This window comes from Mangifera indica, chromosome 16 (genome assembly GCF_011075055.1).
Source record: "Mangifera indica cultivar Alphonso chromosome 16, CATAS_Mindica_2.1, whole genome shotgun sequence".
Lineage (NCBI taxonomy): Eukaryota > Viridiplantae > Streptophyta > Magnoliopsida > Sapindales > Anacardiaceae > Mangifera > Mangifera indica.
Genome location: NC_058152.1, coordinates 2,571,768 through 2,585,306, shown reverse-complemented (window position 1 = coordinate 2,585,306; position 13,539 = coordinate 2,571,768). Strand labels below are relative to the sequence as shown.

The following is a 13,539-nucleotide window of genomic DNA, read 5'->3' as shown; positions in this document are numbered from 1 at the left end:
ATAATTCCATAGATAAGGCAATCAAAATGTGAGATAAACTCAGTGACAAAACTGCCTCCTCTGTTTATTTAGTAAACCAGTCCTTTCGGTTCATACAAATCTTTAACAGTTCAAATGATCTTTAATTCATACAAGATATATATCATTGGAAAGATAATTCAAAGAGCTTTCCAACGAGATATAATAGCACTCATAATTCCATAGATAAGACAGTCAAACGTGAGATAAACTAAGTGACAAAACTGTCTCCTCGTTTATTTGGTAAACCAGTCCTTTCGATTCATACAAATCTTTAACAGTCCAAATGATCTCTGATTCATACAAGCTATATATAATTGAAAAGATAATTCAAAGAGCTTTCCAACGAGATATAATAGCACTTATAATTCATCAGATAAGACAGCCAAAACATGAGACGAACTCAATGGCAAAAACTGTAAATATCATGCAACTTTCTGTCATGAACAAAATAACACACATAGACATCCCAAATGGCAAAACAACATTTCTCAACTTCAAATTCATCATTTATAACATAGATCCAAGAAACCAAAAGCCTAAAACATGTAACATATCAAGGAGGATATCCCTTACCTTGTTTCAAGTCAAATCTTTGCAAGTTGGCTTCCTCCTCTTTGTTTTGCTTCCTTTATCACCAAGATCACTTTAAATCAATACCAAAACACACTAACATATTCACATAACATGCATATAAACATAGATAAAAGGAGAAGGAAGGAGATCTTTGGTTACCAAAGCTTCCAAGGTGCTTCTCTTTTTTTTCTTTTTATTTTATCTTCCAATATCTCTTCAATTTCTTCCTTTGGCTTCAAGAAAGCAAAGAAAAGGCATGAAGAATGGTGGCTGCTGGAATATGGACGGAAATTATGGAAAAGTCTTCTCTTTCTCTTTATATATAAAGTCTTATCTCTTTCTCTTTTTCTCTTTGTCTTTTTCCTTTTCTTTTTGACTTTTTTGTATTTATATATATATATATATATATATATATATATATATATATATAAACACACCCATACATATATATATTTAAAATGGAAAAAATCTCAAAACAGGGTCAAAAGACATAATTACCCCTAGAATATACCTGAAGGTATTACACATGTCAATAGAGAGCTCTTTTGACAAACATTCAATCACCCACATTAAACTCCAGATCTATTCTCTTCTAGTTAATATAGGTTATTTGTCGATCACAAGTCTACCTTATCCTCTTCAGGATCAATTTTACATCATTTATCATCTTCTAAATCATTTTCAACCTTAATGTTTGTGTTAAAGAATCTCTTTCACCCATCTCATCCCAATGTAACATATCAAGATATACACTTTTTATGATAAAGTGCTATATAGAGCGTCATCTTAATTATCGCCTAATAATTGCTATTGCAATCCATCAATTGGACTATATCTACCTAACTACCCCTATGATCCAAACAAGATGCACTCAACATACCTCTTTCCACCCATGCTTTCAGTTTGCATGAACCCATGGGGTCCATATGAAGTAGTTCCAACACTTTAAAGGTGCTCAAATGAGTTAAAGGTTTGTGAGGATTTCTGGTTTGCTTACCTTTGCTTGAGTTAGGCAAAAGAGAGAGAAATAGAGTAGTTTAGGGTATGTTTGATTAATAATTGTGAAATATTTCTTTATTTTCTACGTATTAGGACTATTAAAATTGTAGGGTAACCACTTTGGACTTTGAACAATTTCTTAATACAATCTTAAAATCATTCAAAACTTTAGAGAAAGTTTGTAATCCTATCGTGTGTGTGTATATATATATAAAGTTCAATTTGGAAAATTAAAAAAATTAGTTTTAGTTACACCTATTCACGTAATATTTAAATTTATTTCATTTTAAATGTCAAACAAATTAATAAATATTACCTAAATATAACATTAATATAAATGAACAAACAATATATTTTTTGGGTTTTTTTAAGCCTTGGGTATGAACAGTGATTCAAACTTGAGTCTAAAACTTAATGGGCAAATTTTTTTTGTCCAGACCAACTACAGGCCTGAATTTTATTTAACATGAATTATTACTTCCAGGCCATAACTTAATCAATCAGGTGCCTAATTAATTCGGGGTATTTTGTAATGTTTGATAAATTTGTTATCATTGTATGAGGTAAGTCATTCATTGTTCTTAGGGTAAGATTTGAGCAGAGTTGAGCCGAGTTCGAGCTCGCTTGAGCTCGAGCTTGGCTCGGTTTGTATATAGCAAAGATCAAGTTCGAGCTCATGGAAGTCCAGTTTGAACTCGGCTCGAATTTGACTCGACTCCTTTCAAACTCAAGTTTTTAACTATTTTGTTATCAAAACGATATTATTTGAATATATATTGGTCAAAACGATATCGTTTTGTATCAAAATTTTTAATTAAAAAATTTGATGAGTAGCTCGAGCTTGATCGAGTCTATATAGGGCTGACTCGTTTCAGGTTTATTTGAACCAAGCTCAAACGGACTCAGCTCGAATCTAGCGCTAATTGTGCTAGACAATGACTAATAACTTATACATTATAAAACCAAATACGTCATCAATTAACAAGAAGAAAGGACAAAGGAATAACAGGAAACCATACTGTCAAACAACAATTAGACATATCTTTGGCACCTTTGGTTAAAACTCATGAATATTAAGGGGGCGTTTGGTTCCTGATTTTTAAAATTACCTCAGTAGTCTATCTTTTATTCCTTTGTTTGGTTTGTTAGTAATAAAATATTACAGTAATCTTATATTACCAATGCTGACGTGACAGATAATATAAGTGGTAATCTGATTATCACATTCACCTTAGGTATTTAAAGAGTATCAAGATAATTTTGATTTTATTATAATTATATTATTATTTATTAATTTTTTGAGACAAAAATAAATTTATTTTTAATCAATATGATAAATAATATAAAAATATTTAAAAATAATTATATTTAAGGGCATTTAAATAAAATAATTTATTAGTAATCTTTTATTACCTTTAACCAAACATAATAATTATTTATACCTACCAAATTTTATCAAACTTAGTAATCATTTATACCCAGTAATCTTCTAAATAATCTATCTTCAAGGTGATCTTTATATTTTGATAATAAAACATTATCTAAACTAAACGCTCCCTAAAAACATCAAGTCAATATGATCATATTGTGATCGTGAATTCCTCTCTGGTCAATTTGATAACCACCTAAAAGACAAAGAATTTTATCCCAACTCATTGCCCTAGGAACACCACAACAGTATGGAGTTGTATAGAACATAAATAGAATTTAATGGACATGATGAGACCTATGTTGAGTTATTTTGAGTTACCCAATGGTTTTTAGAGTTATGTTCTGCAGACAATAGGATATCTTCTAAACTTAGTCTCATATAAGTCTATCCCTATGACACTAACCAAATTATGGACAGATTATATATAAAATTAGTTTACACCATATTTGTATCGAAATCTGTCCAATGTATGATCTAAAGGATAGTAAAAGTAAGTTGGACTGATCATCATATGTATGTATATTTGTGAGGTGCCCAAAATGATACCAAAGGTAATTATTTTTATAGTCCAACTGATCAAAAAGTGATTATTAATGAAGATTCCACTCGAGGTATGACTACTAATGATAACTCAGGGGCTTCGACATCTTAAACCAAGAACAAATGATGAAATTGTTCAACAACCTAAAATGTCTTAACGTAGTAGGTGAACGGTTTTACAATTTGACCAATACAAGAAGTATGGAGGAATCAAATCTTCTTTTAAATGAAGCTATAGATGATATCGATATTACACATTGTCAAAGTGTTACGAAATCAAAAATAAAATCTATGTATTTTAATTTTGATTAGCAACTAGTAGATGTCCCATAAGACATCAACCTTATAACACCTCTCTTTGGACAAATACTCTGTTGAAAGAATACACATCTAAAGATGGGGGTTAACTTTAATTAAATTACATCCAAAAAAACTTAGTGCAATGGAAATAACTTAAAAATTAATAATTAATTGAGCATGAATTTAAAATTTCATTAAAAGTGTGTGAAAGTTGCCCTTGCAAAATCTCAAATAGTATCCATAGGAAAATAATAAACGTGTTGATACATCAAACATAAATAAACATAAAATCATAACATGTAATAAAATCAATCCCTCCTTATGCATCCACTCAAGCTAAATTTTGCTCCTCCTGCAGCCCTGCACGAATCATCTCAAACCTCTAAAACAATAATAAAAAAATGTTTGAACATTAAACACTCATTAAATAGGTGACCAAAATAATACTTTAACTCATTAATAACATCTTATTGTTCATTTTCTCACTATTAAACGTGTTTTTGCACACAATTAAATTCATCAAAAGTCATTTCTTTATCCCTTCTCTTAATGTCAATACACTATAACTCATCGTTTTCTGCTCATGAAATCATGACTACTCATTTCTATTTCAAATATTTCATATCACTCAGTTAGCTTTGTTCAAACTAGATTGTAAATGTGTAGACAACCTAACCATATGAGTTAATAATTAACGAGTAAAATAAATCTATAATAAATAAAATGAAAGTTTGGTCATTCAACTAGGGTCATGCATCTTCCATTGAATGAAGTGTATGAGTTGTTGTTAAAACAAATATTAGAAGAAAATTATCAGTATGATAATAAGATGATCTACATCATAGTAAGTGCATAGTGGTAGCACCATTTTCGAAAACTTTATCGTGTGTGCGGTTTTGATTGCACTCATGTCATTCAAGTCAACAAAGATCCAAACCTCCTATGTCTCAACAATTTTCATAATTTCTTTCCCTCTTCACTCAGTAGATGAAGAGTTTCACACAATATCCCTAGACTAATGTGTCGTCACTTTGGTACAACGTTCCGCAACAACAATTACAAAAGTTGATTGCGCTATAGCAAGATGAATGAAGTGCTAAACTCCAATGTCATGTCGGCATTGGTGGAGCAGCGTGAAGCAATAAGCCATATAACACCGAGAGAAAAAGAAATGTGTATGACTTGTGGAGTTGCATACAAAGTTGGCAAGGGAAGAATATTTAAAGTTGAGAAAGAAAATTGTGCTTATCTATCTATCTTAGGGTTGGATTCGAGCCGAGTTAAGCCGAGCTTGAACTCGACTTGGTTCATATATAGTTGACTCGAGTTCAAGCTCGAGCTCAGCTAAAGCCGGTTCAAATTCAGTTCGACTCATTTTTTATTATTAAAACGACGTCATTTTAATATATATTGATCAAAACGATATCGTTTTGTATAAAAAATTTTAATTAGAAAATCTAAAAAGTAGCTCGAGCTTGAGCTCGACTAAGGTCGGCTCGTTTCGGGCTCGACCAAACCAAGCTCGAGCTGATTCGGTTCGAATCTAGCCCTAATCTATCTAATTCTCTCTCTATATATAAAAATTTATTTCTAGGTTTGCGATGAAAATTTGAAAGGGTTGTCGCATAATTTTTTAGATAATTAAAAAAGATTATGAAAATGAATAGGGATGAAATTATACATAATAATTAGAACAAAGCATTCAGATAATTGTCTATTAAGCGAAAAGTTAAAAAAAAAAAAACATATTTTTTTACAATTCACTGAATTTTTGTAAAAAAGTGACTGTTAAGTCGAAAACAATTGAAAACTAGAAATTGAATTAAAATGAAAAAACAAACATGTTTAATGGTATAAAAAAAATGATTAAAAAAATTAAAAGGTAAAAAAATGAATGTTTAATGGCATAAGAAGTTTCATTTTCGGAATATTAAAAAAATGGAATCGTTGTAAGCCCAAAGTCGCAATTCTCTTCAACAGCAATCTGGCATTTTTATGAGCAAAATGGGGTATAAGGGGCAGCAAAATAGAAGAAGGGCTTACTTTAAAGTCCTAGATCATTATTTAATTTACCAATAATTTTAAAAGGGTTTTAAAGATTTTTCTCTTGAAATAAAATATCGAGACAAATTAGAATTCGAGAAATCTGCCCTCACTTGATCAAATGAGGCAACCAAACACAACAAAATACCTCATTTTAAACAGAATGATAAAAAAAACTTTTGGAAATTTAGTACATGGTATGAGTTAGATTTGTACTAAATTAGAAACTAATACATAGCACTAGAAATTTGAGTGGAAGAGAAATCTAGTTAACAGGTGAAAGAATCAACAAGAAACATAAGAAGAAATAAAACTAGATGTGAAATGTGTTTTTAACGACAGTTGCTATTTTTTTCATTCTTCCATTTGCCCGGTACATATGAGTAACATGTGATTAATGCCTACATGTGATTAACATGCATGTTGGCAATGTCAAAGATAATTTTCTATGCCTATGGTATGGCTCACCATACATTAAATGTTTATACATCAAAACATTAAATGCTTACGAACACATCAAATGGTCAAGGTAGAAAATTTTTGCACAACATCTAGATAGTTGGTCAATAATAAAGGACAGCCACAAATTCAGTTGATCATGATTTTCATGATCATCACGTCGTCCAGCTTTATCAACAAATGCGGCTACACTCCTCTCCCCCTTTCTTAATTTTATTTTCTTTTATTTTATTTTAAATATATTTTTAGGAAGAGAGTCAATTTCATCAAAAACAAAAAGTGGAACTTCACTTGACTCTATAGTTTACCTCAACTCTATAATTTGATTTTAAATAGAGGATTACAAAGAGATTATGTGGGAGCTTCACTATCCATCTTGCGAATTTTGATGTGGTTGATGAAGATTAGATTCTTTTTTTTTTTTTTCTGATTGAGTTGAGTAGGACTAGAGATAGACTTTATTAATTAATAGTCAGTTGAATAATTGAATCTTGCTTACAAAGTCAAATTTGCAAAAATGAAACACGGCTCAACAACAAGCACGTCCTTATCTAAATTTATTGGTTGGATGATAAATTAGTGCATGATCAACATCAATAAGGGTACCTACAACAAATAAAAGCACAAACTGCATATGAAAATCAATCAGTTGGAATAGAGAAGTGGGTCTAAAAGCTTCACTAAAAATTCGAATATGAGCATCTAGTCACATGGACCTTGCTCCCATCGTTTGCCTGTATATGGCAAACGGCCTCTGGGTGTTCAATCACTCTCTCTCTCTCCAGCTTTCGGCCAAAAAATGTATAGAGTGAGGCCATGTCCAATAGAAGGGAAGAAGGAGACAGAAAAAAGACTTATTGTTTGTTTTATAAATTTATTATAATCTGTGCTATAAATTATGGAATTTCTGTGTGTTAGAAAATTTCCCAAATGTGGGCAAACATTGATGTTGATTTAATTTTATAAAACCCAAGGAAATGTATAGTCTAACTATTTAAGTTTTAATACCATTGATCAATTTTGTTAAATGTCCTACATACTTCTTAGATAAAATTTGGGTTATGATGATGCAAGTATGAATTATCAAATTTCTTGAGCTTATGATAGGAAAACTCAATAAACTGTTATAAAAGAGATTAGGTTCCCTTTCTCAATACAGACACAGTGTTATTTTAAGAGTATATGAAAAAGAAAGACCAATTTTACAAATCAACAATTATTCAGATTCGAATTGATTTTACATCAATTATAGCACATCAAATTTGTCTGAATTCTTAAAACTTTTAATTTCAGTATTATGTAACCTTTATTTACATGATGAATCAATATTAGTATGACTGGATTATGCATGAATATATTTGTTAGAATTCATATAAATCAATCCTACACAATGACCCTACGGTAGGGTACATATGTTAACTGTGGAAACTCAATAAACTTATAGAGATGCAGTGGGAGGCCATTGGTTTTTATTAATTAGGCGCCCATCGTTGTGTGGTTTATAAAGGGTGTTTTAAAGTGATAAAGCTAGTTTAATAAATGGTAATCCTTTCTCATTTTATCGAACACGACAATATAGAGATGATTATAGACACAAACAAAAGCCAGGAAAACAAGTTAGAATACAGAGTTTTCCTAACCTATTCTTGGTCTTTCTAAACCTTTTACCCAGTACACAAAAACTGTAGGCGTTGCCAATAGGGTTCTTCAAAACAGTAGCATATATGTCAGTTTCTTTTACACTTTTCGATGTCAGGAACTTATGCTGAACCATAAGAAAATCGACATTTCTCATTGCGCGCTTTTTGTGCTGGCAGTGTAATATTTCATTTAGACGAACAAAAATCATATGTTCCTAATTCCAATAGACTTAGGTACAAGTTATCATGCACTGAATTAAAACTTTAAAATTATATATTTAACTAAAATATTATATAACCTGTGTATATTTGTAGAGAGACTTGTCTTTTACTCTTAAAATCTTCTTTATTGATAACTTATAATTAGTTAAAATATAATATCTATTGGTTTCAAAGAAGGAATTTAATAATATATAGTAAGTTAATAGACCTTATTAAAAATCCATCAACCCAAATCATAATTTGTATTAGATTTATTTTTATTGATCATTTAAATTCACATATTAACTATCATTAAACTATTTAATTACTTAATTTTATTAAACTAAAATTATAATTAATGTTAATTCACATTAAAAAATTTTCCAGCATTGAAAATATCTAACCAAACTTAAAGGGCAAAGGACTATTTCCCACCCATGTTTTAGCCGTTTCTCAATCACATACCCACGTCAGATTAAAAACCCAATCACCCACCCAAAATTTAATCTGTTTGTTTCCACCCATATTTTTTCAGTTAGATTAAGGGACAAATTAGTAATTTCATTAATAATATTAAATAATTAAAATTTTATCTCATTTTTCCCCCTTTAATTTGAAAAACTAACATTTGTCCCCTGAATTAAGTTTTAAAAAATTCACTTTTTTCCCCTGAAATGCAGCCACTTTTTTCAGCGACTGCTGAGAAGATTTCGTCCAGAGGTCGACCACCTCTGGACGACCGTCATCCAAGAAGGACGACGGTCGTCCAGATCTCGACGACGAATCGTCCTCCGTTCTGGACGACGAAGCGTCGTCCAGTCTAGACGACGAAGCGTTGTCCAGTCTGGACGACGAGCGTCGTCCAGAGAATGGACGATCGTAGTCCATTCCAGGGACGAGCATCGTCCAGAGAATGGACGAGCCCTCGTCACTCTCCCTCCAGCCACGTCGTCGCCAGTGGCTGGAGGGAAAATGAAAAAAAAATTAGGGATTTGAGGAGGTGAAAGTCACTTTTTAAAGTTTAGGGATGGGGGTAAAGTGTAACTTTTAAAATCGGAGGGAGAAAATGCGATAGAATTAAATCAGTGGAATATAAACAGTAAAATGACGGTTTTACCCCTCTATTTAACAGAAAATTTAACGGCAGATGTGGGTGGATGCAAACAGATTAAACTTTGGGTGGGTTTTTGGGTTTTTCATCTGGTGTGAGTATGCTTTTGAGATTCAACTAAACAATGGGTGGGAAATCATCCTTTCCCCAAACTTAAACTAAAAAATATGTGCCGTTACATTATTATCTTGTAAGCTGCTCGTTCATTTTCTTCGCAAAATGCAATGGAAAATTCTAGTGCAACTTCTCAGAGACTCTTTAAAGTCAGTTAAAGCTTTGGGTTTCGAAATCATTATTCAATTGTTTGTGTCGTAAGTATGATGTTCGTACGTTACAGATTAGACAAGTTTTTCTTATTTGAAAATTGGTTAGCAGTCATATATATATATATATATATATATATGAAAATCTGATTAAGGAGGGACCAATACATATTTGAAAAGAAAAGTGGAATAAAACAGTGTTGTACTTGTTGAAGGTACCAACCAAAGTGTGAAAAGCGCTGAAAGGTTTTGACAAAATTTACCAAGACCCAGCCATGCAAATTTTATATATTCTTCAAAAGAAACAAGCTTGTAAGTCATTTATGTGGCAAATGGCATGCACACATTATTGCAGCAACACATGTCCAGATGGTTGGATACGTGTAACACCCAACCCCTTTTCTTCCTTTTTGTTTCTTTCCTCCATTGTCATCTTCTTCTTTCTTGTATAAATTATTACTGCATATTTTTTCATTCATTTATAAAATATAGAGGCAGACAGGCAAACCAACCATCGAATTAGCAAAGGATTTGCCTGCACTCAAGGATGCAAAATTTCTACTATTTATAGTACACAACAAAAAACCCACATCAGCACAAGGAAAATAAAGAAACGGTTATTATAAATATTGTTTATATGATTTTAATAATTAATTATTTATATTCTCATTAAAAATAAATAAATTTTTTATTTTAACAATAAAAAAATATTTATTAAAAATTTATTTCTTATTATTAAAAAATTTTACTGATAAAAAAAATCTTTGTTATTGTTTGTCAGTATATTTTCTCCCATTAAAAGTATTCATATCGTTAATATTTTTAATTAGGAAAACTATAACAACAAACGATAACATAATTTTTTTTATTATTAAAACTTTTTTAAAACCATTTTTCTATTGTTAAAATAAAAAATTTATTTAATTTTAAGAAAAATATAAATATTTAATTATTAAAACCATAAAAATAATACTTATAACGATCAAATATTTATTGACTCGTTATTTTTTTTTATTGTTAATGCTAGTTTTTTTTAGTGGTATTAGAATACATAAACAAACTATGTTTGTATGTACAGAATTTTATAGATTTGACATTTAATCGGGGTAAGAATGAGATATGGATAGAAACATAAAGAGATGGAACGAAGGGGCACCCCTAGATTGATTAGAAGAGAGTTGGTGCAATGGGGGCCATGGAAAGGAGATATAACTTGTTTCGAATGTTGATGATGTCTTGACAGCTTTCCTTGTTTGGCATTTGGAGGGACTGCCACCACCTGCGTTTCCATTTTCACCTCCTTTTTTCACTGTCAAACCCTAACTAATTTCTCTTAAATTACATCATTAATAGTTAAACACAAATACTACTCACTCTCACAAATCTATATATATATACAACTATCCAGTTGCCAGCCAACCCAGAAAGAGAATTGCTACTTCCATTTTCAGTGCTCTCTTTTTAATTACTGAGACTCAATCTACCACTCTGCAGCCTCAAGTAATTTTCTTGTCTTCTGATATATTAGTATGGTGAATGAGTCATCAGTTCCTCTTCTGTTGAATTATAGCTCAACAACTTCTTTGCATGAAACTACTAAAAATGTAGCAGAAAAGCAAGATTCTCTGAACTGCCAATATAATTCCTGCCGACCATTTCTATCTCAGGTTAGTTTAATGATGCCAGCATTTTCTTGTATTTTTCCTTTGTACTACTACTGCTTTCATGGTTTAAATTTTAGGCTTTCTCAACCTGCAGGTTGTTGAAGAAGTCAAAGAGCTGTACACCATAGCCCTCCCAATGATTATGACAGGCCTTCTGATTTATGGAAAATCGGCAATATCCATGTTATTTATGGGGAAATTGGGTAAGCATGAATTAGCTGGAGGTTCACTTTCAATCGGTATCGCTAATATCACCGGCTATTCACTCATTTCTGGTCTCTCTATGGGCATGGAAGCCATCTCTTCTCAAGCCTGCGGAGCCAGACAATGGCCACTTATGGGCCAGACCCTCCAACGCACCATTGTTATTCTCCTCTTAGTTTGTTTACCCATCTCTCTTTTGTGGCTAAACTTCGAACCCATACTTCTCTTTTGTGGCCAAGATTCTGTTATCTCATCCATCGCTTCTACTTATCTCGTATTCTCCCTCCCAGATCTATTCTTCCAATCCATTATCAACCCTCTCAAAATCTACCTAAGAACCCAAAACATAACTTTCCCTCTTATGTTCAGTGCAGCTCTTGCTCTTGCTCTGCATGCACCACTGAACTACATCTTAGTCTATCATCTAAGTCTTGGCATTCAAGGCGTAGCTGTGGCTGCAGCCTTAACGGATTTCAATCTATTGTTAACCATTTTGGTTTACATCTTCGTTTCTGATACTTGTAGAAAATCATGGCCAGGCTGGTCACTTGAATGCTTTGTAGAATGGAGACCAATTCTAGGCCTGGCAATCCCCAGTTGCATATCTGTGTGTTTAGAATGGTGGTGGTATGAGCTGATGATAGTCCTTTCAGGGCTCTTGTCCAATCCCAGTGAGGCTATTGCCACCATGGGAATTATAATACAAGCAACTTCACTTGTTTACATCTTCCCTTCAGCACTAAGCTTAGCCGTATCAACCAGAGTTGGAAATGAGTTGGGCGCCAACAGGCCTGCCGAAGCTAGAGCTTCTTCTGTAATTGCACTATTATGCGCTATTTTAATGAGCATTGTCGCCTTGTCATTCACAACAACAATGAGGAATGTTTGGGGCAAAATCTTTACTAATGACACGGCTATTTTATCATTAACAGCTATATCCATGCCGGTGGTAGGCTTATGCGAGCTGGGAAACTGCCCACAAACCACCATCTGCGGGGCGTTAAGAGGCAGTGCTAGGCCAACTTTGGGTGCCAACATAAACTTGGTATCATTTTATGGCGTGGGGTTGCCTATTGCTATCATGATGGGCTTGGTGATGAACATGGGTTTAATCGGGCTTTGGTTGGGGTTATTAGCGGCTCAGGCGGTGTGTGCTGTTGTGATGGTGGGAGTTTTGATTAGAACAGATTGGATGGTGCAAGCCGAAAGAGCTAGAGAGCTCACTAGTACTGCCATGGAAGATGAAGCAGAGAGAGGGTTAATATCAGGACCGGTGCTGACTTAGAATTGAGCAATCAAAATTGCACTGTTTAGTATCTTTTGTTTTAGTAGACCTTAACTGTGGAAGGTCTTTTCGGCTTTTAATAATTTTTTTTTTCTTACTGTCTTTAAGGAGTTTTCTATTAAGGATTATGCGAACGGTGGTGGTGAATAGTTTATGTAAACACAGGCTTACGTTCGAGTTGGGCCAATGTTCAGTTTCAATATAAAGAATGAGACCAGAAATCATGAAACAAGCCATTTTAATGTGACTGGAGTCAAAAACCTTAACTACTAATGGATTAAAAAATTTTATTTTATAAGATGCTCCACGGCAAAGCTTAAAATTTAGAAAAAAAAAAAATTACTATCGTGCGCTATAAATTAGCGGAAAGGAAATTATTCAGAAAAAATTTTAAAAAAATGATAATAAGAATAAAAAATATTTTTGCAATTAAGAACAGGACAGAGATAGAGATGATCTGTTCCTATATTGTCCCCATCCCATTTTATCCCTGATCTCATTTTTGTCTCTTTATATTAATATTTTTATTTAAAATAATAATAATATATTTACATAATTTTATATTAAAATATATATTATTTGTGATATTTAAAATAATAAGTTAATTTTAATTTTATTAATATAATTGTATAATATATTTATATTATGTTCAGAAGATATGAAAAGAAAATTTTATGAGGATGGGGAGAGAATTTTTTCTCATAAATAAGAGATAAAGAATTCTTACCATCCTTGCAAAGAGGATAAGTCAAGGGTGGACATTGACATCCCTTGTGGGGATAGAGGCAAAGAATAAGATATTTA

The 13,539-nt window shown here is 32.2% G+C and overlaps 1 protein-coding gene across 1 annotated transcript; it reads left to right on the top strand.

Annotated features, from left to right (window-relative positions):
- The first annotated feature begins 11,024 nt into the window (after positions 1–11,024).
- LOC123198825 (protein DETOXIFICATION 48-like) lies at positions 11,025–12,971 on the top strand. Its single transcript, XM_044613612.1, has 2 exons — positions 11,025–11,249; positions 11,341–12,971. Exons 1-2 carry the CDS (start codon positions 11,112–11,114, stop codon positions 12,733–12,735), a joined length of 1,533 nt encoding a protein of 510 aa, XP_044469547.1. The 5' UTR covers positions 11,025–11,111; the 3' UTR covers positions 12,736–12,971.
- Positions 12,972–13,539: the final 568 nt, after the last annotated feature.